Source organism: Cricetulus griseus, chromosome 6, assembly GCF_003668045.3.
Source record: "Cricetulus griseus strain 17A/GY chromosome 6, alternate assembly CriGri-PICRH-1.0, whole genome shotgun sequence".
Classification (NCBI taxonomy): domain Eukaryota; kingdom Metazoa; phylum Chordata; class Mammalia; order Rodentia; family Cricetidae; genus Cricetulus; species Cricetulus griseus.
Window position 1 is genome coordinate 73,657,297 of NC_048599.1, and position 16,742 is coordinate 73,674,038.

At 45.4% G+C, this 16,742-nt stretch overlaps 1 protein-coding gene across 3 annotated transcripts; it reads right to left on the reverse strand.

The window, feature by feature from the left end:
- Nucleotides 1-248: 248 nt before the first annotated feature.
- Lmo2 (LIM domain only 2) lies at nucleotides 249-12,612 on the reverse strand. Of its 3 annotated transcripts, none has more exons than XM_035446754.1 (4): nucleotides 12,421-12,612; nucleotides 11,483-11,702; nucleotides 5,793-6,008; nucleotides 249-1,245 (listed from the first exon to the last, which is right to left on the reverse strand). In XM_035446754.1, the coding sequence occupies exons 2-4, from the start codon at nucleotides 11,521-11,523 to the stop codon at nucleotides 1,026-1,028; spliced, it is 477 nt and encodes a 158-aa protein (XP_035302645.1). In that variant the 5' UTR covers nucleotides 11,524-11,702; nucleotides 12,421-12,612; the 3' UTR covers nucleotides 249-1,025. The 3 variants fall into 3 exon arrangements, with proteins under 3 accessions (XP_035302645.1, XP_035302647.1, XP_027278154.1); XM_035446756.1 differs by lacking the exon at nucleotides 12,421-12,612 and adding an exon at nucleotides 11,931-12,057; XM_027422353.2 differs by lacking the exon at nucleotides 12,421-12,612 and adding an exon at nucleotides 11,830-12,057.
- Nucleotides 12,613-16,742: the final 4,130 nt, after the last annotated feature.

Consider the following 16,742-nt stretch of genomic DNA (forward strand, 5'->3'; position numbering starts at 1 on the left):
AAAGTGAAATGCACATTTTACAATAACAACTTAATTATTCCACATCCCTCTGAGCTATGTGATGGCCTGTTATATAATTGCCCGTAATACAGAAACCTATATAAACCTCATATAAACCCTTGCAATAAATGGAAGCTTTTTTATTTGACCTAGAAATAAATTGCTTATTTACTTTACCTTTCCAAGAGGAAAAAAGGAAACCATTTCCCTGTTAGCCCAAATTGTAAGTTATTTCACATCAACAACACTGCATTTTAGCTTGTCATTTTTATTAAGTCTCCAAATTGAGGTTTGTTTTTCTAATGACACACAACAAATACTTTGATATAATCTAAGATAATAAAATAGTTGAACAACTTTGACTTCTTAAGATTTACATTTGTATAGAAACAATCTGTGTGTGGGGGGTGCCTCACCTCAAAATGAAGGTGTCTAAAAACAGTGATTCATCAAGATTGCTTTAAATATTTGTTTGATTGAAAGATGTGTATTTCATTCCCAACTGAAATGTATTTCCATGCAGTTTCCTCTGGCCCCAACACTTTAGGCCTTGGGAAGGTGACCAAGAAAAAAAGAATGACTGTTCTCCTCTCTCTTTCCTTCCCTAGTGTGAAGAACAGTGGTTAGAATAGGGTTGTTCCAAAGCCAGGAAGAAATTAATTGCACATCTCTAGTCCATAAATGCCACAGTCACACCTAATCTATACCCAACACTGCCTATCTGGGAAATCCTATCATGATGGCACAGTGCATGCTGGTCCCCAAATACTTCCTCCACTAATCTTGTCAGTTACTATGGATAGTCTGTGACCATAAATTCTCTCTAAGGGCTGGTCCTTTTGTCGCTGAAGTCTTGGCCTTTGCATTATGTCATGTGGATGCTATGTCTTAGTGCCCAAGGAGAGCCCACAATCTCCTAAGAAATGCCTCACCCACCCTCAGGTTCCCAAAGTGCCTAAGAATGAAGACCCCCACTGAGACAGTGTTTTCACTGAACACCTCCCCAAGGTGCTGGGGACTCTGGTCTAAATCATCCCATTGATCTTAGTCCACTCATAGATGTCTTGTTCACACACTATGTCGGAGTTGATGAGAAGGTATCTGTCACCTACACAGAAATGCTTCTGGCAGGCAGCACACTTGAAACACTCCAGGTGATACACTTTGTCTTTCACTCGCATCGTCATCTCATAGGCACGGATCCGCTTGTCACAGGAAGCACAGAGACCATCTTGACCAAAAAGCCTGGGGCAAAAAGGAAAAAAAAAAAGCTAAGAGACAGGGGCAGCAAAAACTGGCAGAAGGGATTGGTGATTGGCTCTGTCTATCAGGATTTCACACAGCTGGGAAAAGCTGGACCTCGCCAGATACAGTGGTGCACATCTGTAATCCCAGTACTCAGGAGGCTGAGGCAGGAGGATATGTTCCGAGCAGGGACTGGGATACACAGTGATACACTATGTCAACATAAAAACAAACAAACAAACAAACAGAAAAGCTGAACCCAGATAATAGCCCATGAATGGTTTCTTGAAAGCAGAGAGGGTAGGCTGGGTAACACTGTGGCATTTTCTTTTCTCTTATTCCTCCCTTCCTGCTTTTTGTCCATGCCTCTAGGCAGTGTGAACCAGCTATGAAGAGATGTAGCTGAAGTGACTTGTGAGAAGAAGTTAAGCATGCTGTACATGTCCCCTCCCCAGAGGGACTTTCTCTGTAGAAAAGGAGCTGGAGCCAGCCCTTGAAGGGGTAACTCACCAGGAATACAGTAAAATGGGCATCATTATGATGCCCAATTCTACAACATCAACAGACACTAATTTCACCCATTGGGAAGTATGCCTTGAGTCACCTCCCCCTCTCTCAAGTTGCAAAGTCCATGTCCACACGACCATTCACTGGAGCCCCAGCTGCCAGGAGACAGGAGTATCCCAGGAGACATGTAGTACCACTAATCATGCCTCAGAGACCCAGAGGACAAACAGCATCTCTCCATGATGCACAGAAGATCTTCATTCACTCTCCTCCTGTCCCCCTAGCATGACTCTCAGGAGAGATCACTTTTCTCACACCTAAATCAAAATTCTCCTTAGCCTTGGCACATCAGCCCTTAATCAAGGAACATTTAGCGTTGGGATGGCAGAGGCAACTTAGCAGGAGCCAGTGCAGTGGTTTTCCGTGAGCCAGTCAAGGGACTAGCAGCATCAGCAGCATCCAGGAACTTGTTAGAAACACAAATTCTCAACTATTCCTCTACCTGATAGAGACACATAAGAGAAGGCTCAGCAAACTGTGTGCTAATGAAGCTAACGATGGCTAAAGTTTAAAAATGAGCCTGCCTGTAAGAACAGAAGAAACCAGGACAAGGACCAGAAGGAAGTTTGGCCTTGGATTTCTCTGAGCCATGCTAGTAGTTACCTTGTTCGGATGTTAGTGCAACACCCAGGGCATGTCAGAGCATCATACATCCAAGACTGAGCTCAACACTGGCTATGTGAACACATCCCAGGTGTGCTCCCAACCACTGCTGCAGGGTTATTTTCATATAGGGCTTGTAACATAGCATATCAAGCTTGTAGCTTCTACGTAAGGCCTTTATGACGTTTCCCGTAAATGCTTGTTCTCATTAGAAGTTCTTACCAACTTACAAAATGAGGGAATTGACTGGCGCATCCTAAGAGAGGTAAAGACAGTTACCAAAGTTTGCAACATTTGGCCAGAATTAATGGCCAATAAGAAGGGTCTGTGAGTAGAGGGTGAGCTCATCTCTCTTCTGGACCCTACTTTCTTTGCTGGAGGCAGACTCCTCAATAGGGGAGAACATTCTATCCTGCAGGAACAATGGTGGAGCTGTAGGTAACTGTCACATTTGAGGTCACAGAGCAGAAAGTGCTTTGGTGCCTGACCGTTCAGTAAGTTAAGCTTGGAGCTGAGCAGAACACAACCGAGAAAACAGTATGCACCAAATGAATCCGACTGCCCGAGGTGTGAGATCCTTAAGGAAGGAGGGAGCTTATTAAAGGTCCATCAGAAAGCAAATTATAACACATCAGGAAGCTAATGAAAGGACAAAGGACTAACATTTTGGAGACAAGCTCTGGCCCCAGAGTTACCTCTACCTAACTAGGTGACTTGAGCAAAGGGCATGCTTCAGGCTTCTGTGTCTTACACTGTAAGCCCATGTCTAGAGGCAAAGGTCTGGGCAGTTTATTCTAAGTCAGGTACTCCAAGATGTTAACAGTAATGAAAATAAGCCAGGACTTGACACTTAATGTGTGTTTTAACCTCTGGCTCAGAGAATGCTTGTATTGTGTGGATATTGCAGAAGCAGACCACAGGCGAGCATTTACATTCAAGTGGTTTATGATGTCTTCAGAGGAAGTGGGAAAGAGGAGAGGGGGTGGAGTAGTGATCTCAGGTGCACAGACTCAGAGAGAGCTTTGGCCCTATGGCTGGGGACTCCTGAAGCATAAGTCCTATCTCCAAGTGGCCTTGGATTCCCTCTAAGCTGCAGGAACTTGCGACTCCCCTGAAGTATGGGTCATTGGCACCAGGGTCTGGTGAGGCTGCATATTTCTGGCTACAACAGGTGCTGGCTAGGTGTAAGAGCCAATTGTTGAAACATAACCATAGGCTAGAGGGGATTGCCCTATATAAAAGATCATGAAAACTAGATCCGTGGGGATCTGGGATGGACACCCATAGAACCAGCTGCTGACAACACAGTGTAACAGTAGCAGGTTTGAGCTGAGGGCCTGGATGTTTTTGGTTGGAAGTTGCAAAAGGAATAGAAGATAGTTAACCATTCTGGACCCTCATGGGGAGTAGCTGTCCTAGGGAGAGGGACTGGACCTCACTGGAGGAACTACTGAGTCATTCTGAACTTACCCTGTTAAATCAGCACCAGCTATGCCAAAGAACTGAAGTAAACAAGCTCATGGCTAATGGACCATCCATAAAGAAGGAGAAGAAAAGAAATCCCTCCTCTGTCAAGAGGTGTCAGCGCCTTAAGCTTTCTGCTGCCCATTTTAATAACAATAATATAAATATTAAAGGGTGGCTGGGAACGCCTGCACTAATGCAGAGTTAATTAACATGTTGCCTGGGAATGTAGCAGGGAGAAGAATTATTTCGTGTCACCAAGACACAAGTTAATTAACACTGGGCTCTCCCAGACTATTTTTTTCCTCTCCTTTTTGAAAATGGAAAAGATTAACAAGCCCAGGCAGTGCTGCCTTTCTTCATGAATGTTCTATAAAACCGTGGAGATAGGGAGGAATCGGCTCCTTTGACCTTACTGTATCTGACTTCGTTTAATAAGATTCAAATGATTCAACAGGGATGGAGGCAGGGGCCCAGTGGGAATCATTTACCCAGCTGCTTTCTGACTGATTTGGCAGACCTGGGGTGAGTAAAACCAGGTCTGTATTTATCTCCATTCTATTTCCTTATGACTGAAAAAGAGAAATTCAACAAAATTATAGTCAGGCCTACTTGCTTTCTTTTCTTTTTGCCAAAACCCACTATATTTGCAATAATTTCCATCAAAGGATGCAAGCGTGTAAAAGCTAATTCAGTCTTCAGGTGACCAAATAAGCTTTCTTCAGCTGTGGAATTACTAGCACTTTTGGTTTTATTTCACATGTGCAATGCCCTGAGAACAAATACAGGAGGAAGAGCCACCCCAGCAGTCACGGGCACTGAAGTCTAAAAGAGCTTCTTCCACGGGCTAGATGGTCCTAATATGTTGGGGCTGCATGCTTGGTAGAACCTCTGCCACAGCACCATGACAAAGAACTGACAGCTGAACAGCGGAGTGGATCTGACAGTATAGGGCACAGAGGTACCTCCAGCACAGCTAACAGAGAAGCTAGAGATGCTAGAACATGCCAGGCAGACACTCACTTGGTGCCAGGACACTCACATGAAAAAGAGCATGCCCCAGGTCAGCAGAAATGTTCCTGTCTTACTTGGCCTTCTTATTATACCCTTCCATGTTCCCATCTTCTTGTCCATTATATTGGAAAATAATTTGTGATACCACCATGACATACGTCAGTTATAAAATCAGCTAACATCTGTTTCTTCAGTCATGTACCAAGTCAAGCACTTCATTTGCATTATTCTTAACCTTAGAAGTAACTAATAATACTACACCCATTTTATAGACAGGAAGTAGAGGCTTGTGTCCAATAGAGGCTTGCCAAGGCCATAGCACTAGGAAGCAATGAGGCTGTGACTCTAACATCCTGACTCCAGGGCCCTCATCCTTTATAGCCACTGGATGCTATCTTCCTGCTGTGAGACTCAGTGCTTGAAGCTCATCAGCAAGAAAAGATTGCTATTTTAAAAGTTCTTATCAATAATATTAGAGTCATACAAAAGAATATGGAGATGTATGCATACGTTTATTGAGTATTAAAATGAGGTCTTAAGAACCCACCCTGAAACTTATGAATGAACTCTCTCCCTAGCCCCACTTGCCATGATATTCTATTTCCTTATGTATACTTCTCCAAACACTATCCTTTGGTCTGCCCCCCAGAATTTTGTCCTTATTCTGAATTCTGTGTTTGTTCTTCTCTTACCTTTAAAGGCACTAGTGATTTACCACACAGGGAAGTGTCTCTGCAAATCTGGCCACAGCAGAGGAAGAGCTCACTGCCCCTCTGCAGAGGCAGCTGGGGCTCACCCTCCAAGGCCTAGTCTCCTTGGGAAGGCACCTCAGAGCCAGACCAGGAGCTAGAGACCATGTGTTCAAACCCAGATGTGCCCCAGGAGTGCGGGGAAGGTACCTGAGATAGTCTCTCCTGCACAACTTCCGTCCCAGCTTGTAGTAGAGGCGCCGCCCCACCTCTCCCAGCCGGCATCCACAGAGGTCACAGCTGAGGCAATCCTCATGCCAGTACTGGTCGATGGCTTTCAGGAAGTAGCGGTCCCCTATGTTCTGCTGGCAGCCACCACATGTCAGCAAGGATGGGGGTATCTGCAGTACCTCATCCACTGGTTCCCTGAGGAGGAAGCCAAGCATTAGGGATAAACTCGCGGGAGAGAGACAAGCACAAGGCCCCTGGACACCTCAATGCTAAACGGGGAACCTCACTCCATTTCCTCTCAGCACTGTAAGGAGAAAAGACTCCCTATCTAAGACTGCAGAGACACAGTCAACTTTAGATAAAGATGGAGCGGGGAGGGACGGCGACAGAGCAAGCTAGAGAGAGACTTTTTCATTTGAAAATTCGAAGACAGGATACTAGAAGATGTCCAAGGCACCTGCAGGTGGCGCTGTAGCCCTGACTATATTCCAGCACCATTTTGCTCCCCCCCCCCCCATCTCTCCTTCCAACTTTCTCTCTTCTGCTGTCTTCTGTCTTCCCAGTTCTCCTTCCTTTTCTTCTTTGGTACCCAAGACATTTGCACTGCCAAATCCCAGAGAACATACTTGGGACGAAAGGAGCTGCTCACAGTTAAAGCATCTGATGACTCAGTGTGCTAAGAATCTACAGAGAGTCTGTTGAATTTACCCTACTGAAGCCCTTCCCAGTGCAGAATCAAAGCGACAGAAGAAACGAGAAAGCAACCAAAATTATATTAGGTTGCCTTCTCTTTCCAAACTAAAAAATTCCATCAACATCTAATTATTCCAATTGAAACTGTCCATTCCATCCTACTTTCTGAATGAATCTTTGGCTAGAGATTAAGCTCCATAGATAGAAAGTCTAACATATCAGAAGCCCTTGGTTCAAGTCTTCAGTATCTCAGTCAATCCAGAGGTGGGAGCTGGAGAACCAGGCTTTCAAGCTCATCATCGTCAGCAAGAGGCCCAGGGCCACATTAGACTCTGTCTCAAAACAACAGAATAATACTAGATCTGAACGAATCCTGGCAAAGAGTACCTAGAATACAAGGCTGTTGTTATACAGATAGAGGGCATCAACTAGATTTTTCTTTATACACACACTTTTTTTTCCTAACAATAGTAAAAGTGTTTTTGAATAAAGTTAAATTAGTTAAAAAAAAAAGTGGAGAAGGGACAAACAATGGTCTTAAAGAGAATGAAAGGCAATGATATTGATAGAAAAATCTCCATCCAGGCAGTTTGTTCACAGTGAGCCTGAGGGATGTGTTCTTTTATTTAAAAGATGGCTTTGGAGACAAGGGTGCTTGCTGTCACTCCTGGTGATCTGATGTGGCTCCCAGGGCCCACAGAGTGGAAGGAAAGAGAATTCCAGCAGGTTGTCCTCTGACTTCTACATGTCAACCCATGCATACAGCTCTCTCTCTCTCTCTCTCTCTCTCTCTCTCTCTCTCTCTCTCTCTCACACACACACACACACACACACACACACACACACAAATGTAAAATTGTTTCAAAGTCATACATAGGGCCTCTGCTTGCTTTACCTTCCTGGAACCTAAATATTTCTGTTTTACAGATAAGAAATAACTTTTCTGAGAAGAAATGTGTATGAAAGAACAGATTGTAACATCAAATAGGAGACAGGCACAACTTAACACTTGCTGATTTGTAATAAGTAACGGATGCTCTCTGGGAACTTTATTCAAATAAAACCAACATGTAAAAAATATCTAGTTTTTTAAGAGCTCTACAATTTTCCTAAATGTACCTATAACTGCAGCAGTTCACCTATTTCAAGAAGTTGGATTCTGTTCATTTGTTATCTTTAAGACCACCTCAGATTTAAAGGCTACCTTATTGTACGTTAAAAGTGTATTATAACAGTGTGGTAGTTAATAAAACACTATTTTTTTTTCAAAAAAACATATCTAGTTTTTTTATTTTAAAAATTGGATTTCATTCTTACTGTGAAATGCCCAATGGGGTTCTCTTGGGTACCTTGGGTGGATAAGCCTGTGCCTCTTACTTTTATTTGGCACTTTTACCAAGAGACTTTGTGGCCTAATTGGCCTGTACCCATGAAATGCAGCCCCATTATAATTAGGGACAGTGAGACTTGGAGAAGGAGTGTTTATTGGACATTCCAACACCTTCATACCATTAAGCATCCACTGTAAATATTTAGCTAAATGCTGGCACTAAATTCACCTTTTTGCATAAAACATAAAATCATCTTCTTTTAGAGCCAGGAACTTTGAAGAAAACAAAACAACCAAATCAAGTCTTGGGTTTTTTTTTTGTTGTTGTTGGTTTTTTTCAGTGCTAAAGACCAAACCAGGTCCCTACTCAGGTGAGACAAGTACTCCACCACAGAGATTTATTTCTCAGCTCTTTGTGTTTGTATTGTTTTAAAACTTATTATTTTTAATTGTACATCTGCATGAGGGTATGTACACATAAGGGAGATGCCCCCAGGAAGCCGGAGGTGTCAGACACTCCAGAAATGGAGTTATAGGTGATTGTGAGCCATCTAATATGGCTGCTGGAAATGAAACTTGGGTCCTCCATAAGAGCTGGAGATGCTCCTAGCCATGGAGCCGTCTCTCCAGCTCCCTTATTTTAGTTTTTAAAAGGTGTGTGTGCTCGTGCATGTGTGCGTGAGTGTGTGTGTGTGTGTGTGTGTGTGTGTGTGTGTGTGTGTGTGTGTGTAGGACATAGGACAGCTTTCAGGAGTCCGTTCTCCCTTTCCACCCTGTGGAGTCTGGGGATCAAACTCAGGTTGTCAGGCTTAGTAGCAATCACCTTTAGCAGTTGAGGCAGCTTACAAACCCTTTCCCTCCTTCAAAAATTTTAAGACAAGATCTCATTAAACTGCCCAGGCTGGGTTGGAACTTTCCATTCATCTGCCTCAGCCTCTTGTGAATATAGGACTATGGGTGAGATGGGTTCAGATCTTAAATAATTTTAATAATATGTTAGAATCTGTTTCTATGGGGTATATGTAAGGGTTTCCATCCCACCTGAAAGTTAACTAAGGTCCTTGGTTTATTCAAGCACATCAATTCAGAATCAACTCTCTTCTCACTGCATTGCTCATGGCCTTTCTTTGGGCTTTCATGAGCAAGCACAGAACCTCCAGCATGCTAGATGCAATGCTATTACCAGCTAACTTTGAAAGAGAAGAATTTGCACTTATCTGGAATAGAACTCCCCAGAATTAAAATGACCTGCAGGGAGGCAGGAGGGATCCCCAATTGCGTGGTAGAAGAAATCTATGTTCATGAACTCTGGCTCCCTGTGTACATGCCACTTTTTCGTGCGCCTACGCAAGGGCCGATCTGTACTTGGAGATGTGGTGGTAAAGACCCAAGCTGGCTTTGAGCAAGCACACAGTGAGGCATCTAGAAGGTGAGTGAGTAGCAACAGAAAAAGACATGATGGTCGGAGAGCAGATAAGGGCAGGACAAGATCCCAACTCCATCTGTCTTTCCATAATTAACGATGATGTGACATTATCTCTGGTGAACAATGTAAGTGAAAGACTGAATGAGATTCACCTTAAGTTAATATTTGACTTTCTTCCACCAGCCTATCCTAAATATCAGAGTACCTCTATAGCTTTGATTTCCAGAAAAATTTCTCAACAATTTCCTAGGAAGTGGGGGGGAAATGTTCTGTTTCCACCTGGCTTGTCCATCTTCAATGACAGCCTGCCTTCACTGGGCACATATTGCAGACTATCAGTGGGCCTCTTGCTCACTATTACAGCCTTGAGATACCTTTCTGTTCTCTAGTCTCAAGGGGGGTAAAAAGGCACAAACTTTGGAAAGAAAACTTACTTTCCAAAGGGTGTTTTCTGCTCTTTCAGAGAACCCAAGTTAGAGTCTGCACCCAAAATGGGTAGCTCACAACCACCTGTAACTCCAGCTCTAGGGGATCCAGCAACTCTGGCCTGCAAGGGGTCGGGGGGGGGGGGCGCAGCACCTGCACATAGGTGCACACACACACACATGTGCACATACTTAACAATAAAATCCTTTTTAAAAAAAAAAAAAGGAGTTGAACTCTGTAGATTCAACTTCTAATAAGGGATGAGCGGCTTGGCTGTGCAGATAGGAAATCAGTAAACACCAGTTTGTCTGTCTGACTCTCTTACGTTGAGTATCATGTCTTGTCCAATCTCTGAAAACTCAGAGCTCAGAGGTAATGCTAAGTTTATTTTTAAAAGAGAACAAACTATAGACACCGACTTGCTTTTTAAAGGGTTGTTATTTTTCTCCTGAGATTTTGAGGAAGCTGGTCTTTATGTCAACAAACCTAGCTCCTTTCGGAGCTGGTGTCTTAACCTTCAAGACTGAAGAGTGATGTTTATATTCTCGCTGGATCGTGGGACTTCCTGTGTTTTATGAGAACATGCTGGGTTTTTATGCTGCTGACTGAGGGTAAAACCCAGGTAAATAAACACCACAGAAGGCTGAAATTGAAGGTGGGGGGGGGTGAGTAGGGAAACTTCAGCAGGAAGGCACAATTCTTTTAAAGCAGGAAAAGGAAAAAAAAAAGCCACCAAAACAAATGCTGCTTACAAGCACAAATGGACAAGTCATTAGCCAGCTCCTTTGGTCTTGTGTTAACAAAACCCTTCAAAGGATTAGATGGAGACTTCAAAGGAATAAAAACGCAAAACCAGACAGCTAATGACTCTTAAAAGGGCATTTGCGTGGACGCGAAAAACGATACCTTAAGCATTCCTGGCTCCCCTTATTAAGGCTAGAGAATGGGCTGAGGTATGGACAGGAATGGGGGATGTTCTTTGCAAACCAGCGCAAAGCTCAGAGCATAGACAGTGCAAGTTTATTACAGCTCTGGTTCGCTGACCCCAAACCCTTCTGGGAGTTCGATTGGATTCTGCTCCCCCCGGGGGGGGACCTAGACAAAAAACAAAACAAAACAAAACAAGCCCCCCAGCAAAACACACACACACACACACACACACACACACACACACACACACACACACAGCACTAACTTTCGAGGTTCGCATGCCCACACTAGAAGACTCGTGGGAGGGGCGAATATGTACCCGGAGGAACTCGGAATTAGCTATTCTAGAAGTCTCTGGAGGCCTGAACCAGTTCCCAGGTGGACAGGCGGACCCCATCAGTGCCCGCAGTCGCTCTGCCCCGGGCTGGGTAGAAGACTGTCTGGGACCCCAAAGGGGAGTGTCTCCCCTTTTCAGGGCCAAATGGACAAAGAGAAAGGGAACCCGGTGGAGCGAGAAGGGAGGAGGGAGAATCCTTCCATCCACTCTCCCTGCACATCACCTGCGCCTCCGGGCTCCAGGTGCCTGCTCCTGGGCAAACTTTCTGGCGCCGGTGAAGGTTTGGAGTGTTTTCCAGGTAGCCTGGAGCGGCTCGCAGGGTCGCCGGGCCGATCCCTGGTACTGCTTCCGCCACCCAGTCCTTCTCGGTGTCTCCAGAGTCACCCGAGAAGCAGGGAGAGCCCCTGAGACACCGAGGGACCAAGGGCACGCTGCGGGAGCGGACCTGAAGCCAGCCCCTCGCTCCAAGCCTGGAACCGGGTGGGGTGGGGGAGGTGGGGGCGCGGGGACAGAAGCGCCACACTTACTCAGACGGGTCCAGGCTCTTCCTTTCGATGGCCGAGGACATTGGGGAGGGAGGCGGCGTGCCGGGTGGCGGGGGCGCTCCCTTTGTGGCGCGTGCCTGACCGGCTGCCTGGACTCGGACCCCCTCGGGTGCTCGGGCGCCGCCGCTCCTGCGCCTCCTCTTGCTCGGTCGCTCCGCCGGCGAGCTCGCCCCTCCACGCTCAAGGACAGTCACCGCGCTCCCTTCAAACGCCAAAGAGAGAGAGCGAATCAGCCGGCTGCCCGGCGCGCGGCGGCCGAGGTAGGGGGCCGGGGAGCAGCCCGGCCTCCCTCTGGCGGCTGCGGCAGCTGCCGCTGCCCAGGACTTAACCTTCCATCCCGGTCCGCTGCCGTCACCACAGCCGCCGCCGCCGCCCGGTCCCGATCGCGCGCAGTCGCAGGCTCCGCCCGGTCGCCCCGAGCCCCTCACACCTTCGTCGGGGTCGGGGCGCCGAGGGCAGAGAGGGGGCGGCGGCCTGGGGGCGGGGAGCGGACCGCGCGGCTGTCCCCGGGCTCCCTCCTCTCTCGCGAAGGTCTATTTTCGCTCAGCTTCCCTCTGTCTCTGGTTTCATTTCCTTTTTCCTGATCACGATTCAAATACAATAGAAGGAAATCACATTTAAAGAGACAGCTGCCCGCCCCCTCCCCTTTTTTTCTTCCTTTTTTTTTTTTTTTTTTTTTTAAACGGGGCTCCTGGGGATTAGCAATCCAAACAGCAGCAGCAGTAGCAGCAGCAGCAACAGCAGCAGCAGCACTGACTTAGCTTCTTAAAGGGGCCCGCGTCGGAGAGTCTCCCCTGAGTACCTCTCCAGGGGCAAGAAGCCGGGCTGCCACTAATTCGTCCTTTCCAGGGTTCCCCTTCTTCTGCCTTTCCCTTTTGGCTTCCCGCGGGAAAGAAAATACAAGAATGTGAAATAAGCACCTGCAGAAATGTAAGCGTTCCTAGTGGCTGGCTCTCGCGCGCTCGTCTTAGGTTCTAGGTCCCAGGTCCACTGTCGCGGTGCTCTGGGATGCCCGGGACAGCAGCGCGGCTCTATTGGCGGCTAGCTAGCGGCTGCGACTGCGCTCCAAACAGGGGATGCGAGCTGTGCGATCAGGCACCTCACGCGCCGGGTGCGCCTGAGCAGTACTGGGGGCAGCTAATCCCGCGGGGAGGGTGGCTGGGAGGGACCACACTGTCCGGGTCTCCTCTCCATCTGCTGGCCACAGAATTCCCTCCCTCAGCATCTTTCAAAGAGCGGACTCCAGCGGTTAGGCTTGCCCTCTCTGTAAAGTGCCAGCAATACTCGGAAGTGCCTTCCCAATAATCAAGGACCTTACAGTTATTACTTGCTTTTTTTTTTTTTGCCCTATGTAAATCAAAGAAAAGGACAGGCTTGATCTAGGGTTCAGTCTTCTCCTTCAAGCTCGAAAGCAAGTTCTATAAGGAGAAAGAAATGCAAAAGGGAAGAAGAGGACACTAGCTAGCTACTTTTCCAGGGAGAAAAACCGTGGCTTCCCCTGGGCCTTGACTTATTTGAAACTGGCTTCAGAAATGATCGTTCAAGGCTCGTTAGTTTACGATGATGCCAGTCTTGAGGCTTGTAAAAAGGAAACTCCCAAGTGCTTTCACAATCCATTGTTTTATCAAGGTCACAGGCATTTCAAACCCATTATAAAGATTCTTTTGTAGCCTAGATCAACTCACCCTGGAATATGCCTGCTGAAGCCAGAAGTGAATTCCTGGATGCTTAATGTCCAAATCCACATTGATTTCTCACTAGTAATAACCTGACTCACAACATACAGATTCATGTCACTTTCTGTCTCCATGTCCTGAAATTTGTGAACTGAAAGAGGATAATTAAAATCTGTGTCTGTATGCATGCCCTTGTGTTGGTCCAAAACCCACCTTCAGTATTTAAAAGATCATTTCCTATTTAGATCCTTGTTTTTAAATTAAAAACAAGTATCTTTACAATGTTTAGGCAAGCCTAAACTATATGAGTATGTAACCTGTTATCCTACTTTCATTTCTATCTGAAGTGACAATAAACACTGGTTGTGGTGGCATAGACCAGGAATCCCAGGTGGAGGCAGGAGGATTAGGAATTCTAAGGCATCCTCTCCTAAAAGCTAGTTAAAAACCAGTCTGGGTTACATGAGATGTTGTCTCACAAATAAAACCAAAAGAAGAAAGAGAAACAATGATAATGCATGGGTTGTGATTAGCAGTTTATCTACTTAACACGGAGGCTTTGGAACCAGATTGTTTGGGGTTGATTTAGACTCTAAAGGGCACATGTGACTAGGAAAACTGCCCTCAAGACACAGTGTGGAGAGAATGGCTGAGGATTTTGCCTATATTCTAACCTCCCTTTTACAGCTGTGTAAACTGGGCTGGATAGCAAGAGTTTACATTCTCAGCATCCTCGTTAGTAAAATGGGAATAATGGAATTACTTATCTGGGGTTTTGGTGTAAGGATTGACTTGAGTTATGTGGGACATGGGATCTGTAATGGAACAGGGTGGTGTGTGTGTGTGTGTGTGTGTGTGTGTGTGTCCGTCCACTTTCCTTGCTCCAATTTTCCATGGGGTTGGAGTTAGTTATTAAAAGAAATATCTCCTTGGGCTCCAAGAGGTAACTTTGGAATGGCCAACTCCAGGGCATAAATATCCTTTTAATAAGATGTCTTTGCTTTGACCTGAGTGTGTTAAAGGGAAAAAAAGAGAGGCATGCATGCAACTTTGGGTCAATTTCTTATCTGTCACAACTCTTTGGGGAGAGCTTTCTTCGAGAAGGTGCATATTTGATATGATATCTTAAGATTTCAATTTCACACACAGTGGCTGTAAGAAGTTACTGCCTACTGGTGGGACTTCATTTCTATTCTATGGGCAATTAAGTCGCCCAAATTTAAGTATAGCATTTAGAATCGAGTCTCAAATGTGTTTTTATTATGACTGATTTTTTAAAGTAATCATGGCCCTATCATATCTTCCCATAGCAACCAGTAACTGCCATGTTCAGGAGCGATTCAGCCATTCTGAGGCTGTTTGAATGTGTAAAACAGTTTTTGAGAGCTAAAGACGTTCTCTCTTGATCCCTACCCAGCAAGGCTAAACTGTAATTTCTCCTCCACCCTCAAAAATATTAAATATCCTCAAGTTTTGACATTGTCCAAATTTTCCTTCTGAAATAAGAATATCAGAAGTCTGAATCAGTCTGGATGATAAACGTGACCCCAGTTGGATTATTTTTTTTTCTCACTGGGAATTTCCTTTTTTTCCTTCTTAGTACATTTACAATTATTTTCCAGGGAAGAAGAGTCTCAAATGCCCATGACTACATTTCTTTGCTAAAATGGACTTCTGCTAATGCCAGCCATGACAATTTACCTTTTTTTTCTTTCAACCATTAGATGCTGAGTTGCAACATACATCTTGTTAGTTGTGAAAGTCACAAAAATAAAGCTCTCTTTTGATATGATTTTGGCTCACATGCAAAATTCTTAAAACATTTAGTTGCCACAGGCATCTGACTTCCAGCCAATCAAGACATCCTTGGGTACTGTGAGCAGAGCTAAGGTGAGCATTTGCAGACTCATTTAGGACATTTCAGGGCCAGTTAGTTACATCAGTTTTCTACAAAACAAATCAGGTTTTGTAGGAAAAGGTCTCAAATAAATCTTTTTTTTTTTCTTTTTCTTTTTAATCCCTACAACTGAGCCCCAAGGGAATGGACACTGGAGTTTCGTAGGCCAAACTCTGATGCGTGATTAGGGAGAAGTTACTTTACTTCCCTGAACCTCAATTTCTTTATCTGTCACATGGAAGTTCCATAGGATAGAGCAGGGTCAATGTCACTGGGTTGCCTGTTCATCTTATAGGGATTTTCGGTGGGATTATATGTGCAAAAATGCTTTGCACAATGATGGTGCCTAGAAAATGCTCAGAAATGATAGCGGTTTCTATTACCCCATCCTTCAGAAGCAATCATCACCACATCAAGGAAGCAGCAATCTTCCAGCCAATCAAGACATCTGCCAGACACAGCTGAGACTGGGGTTCCTCAGGAGGAGCTGAAGTGAGACTTCAGCATTTGCAAAACTTCAGGCTAGGGATCCCCCTGTTTAAGATAATAACCTAGGACTGTGCCCATCAGGCCTGGGATAGCTGCTGGCAATTCCACTTTCCTTCGTACATAGTATGCTCCAGCCACACCCTGATTTTATCCACCGACTTCCTGACTCCCAATCATTTCCAGAGTTACCATGGAGAACTAAGAGAGCAGTGGCTAAGGATTTGGATCAGCTAGTAAAGTATGTGTCACACAAGCACGAGAATCTGAGTTTTTGTCCCAGGCACCACTGAAAAAGCTTGGCAGCTTCTACCCTAGGGCTTCAGAGACAAGGGATCCCTATGGTTTGTGGCCGGACAGAGTAGCCAATCAGTGAGTTCTAAGTTCAGTGAGAGACCCTGCCTCAAAAAAAGAAGGTGGAGAGTGATAGAGGAAAACACTCTAGCCTTCACAGGATCAAATGTGTATACATGGCGCATGATAGACAAGGGGAAGGGAAACGGGAGAGGAGGCCAAATCGGGTACAGAAGAGACTGTCCTGAAATGTCAGTTCCACACAGATCTTAATAGATCCCTACTGGAAGGGATCTGAGAAATACCGGGAAGTATGATTTCCTCCGTGCAGCAGCAGGAGTTTGCAAGGTTTGCCTCCTGGTGAGCTTACCTTGCTTTACCCACAGCCGCTCTGCCTTCATTGACCTTTGGCTTGTGGCCCAGCCTCACTGCTCTTTTGCTACCAGATCTGTACACTGGAACTTTCCGAGTACTGTGTCCTACTGTCTTTACAGGACTCGGTGAAATGAGGAGCTTGGGGAGGAAACTGGTACAGACTAAGTTTCTATAAAACTTTGGAGCCATTGACAGTCATCTTGAATGGAATGCATTAAAAAGAGTTGGGCTTCCATCCCATGTGAAGGGATGCTCTCTTGGCCTGGACACATGGGGAAGGGCCTAGACCTGGCCCAGGATGATGTGGTAGACTTTGGGGAGCCCCTTTTGAGGGCCTTACCCTGCCTAGGGAGTGGAGGGGGGATGGGTAGGGGCAGGTGGGATTTTGGGGGTGAGGGGAGGGAGAGGGAGAAGGGATTTACATGTGAAACAAGCTTGTTCCCAACTTGAACTAATAAAAAAAATTACAAAAAATAAATAAAAAATAAATAAAATAAAAAACTATTTTTAAAAG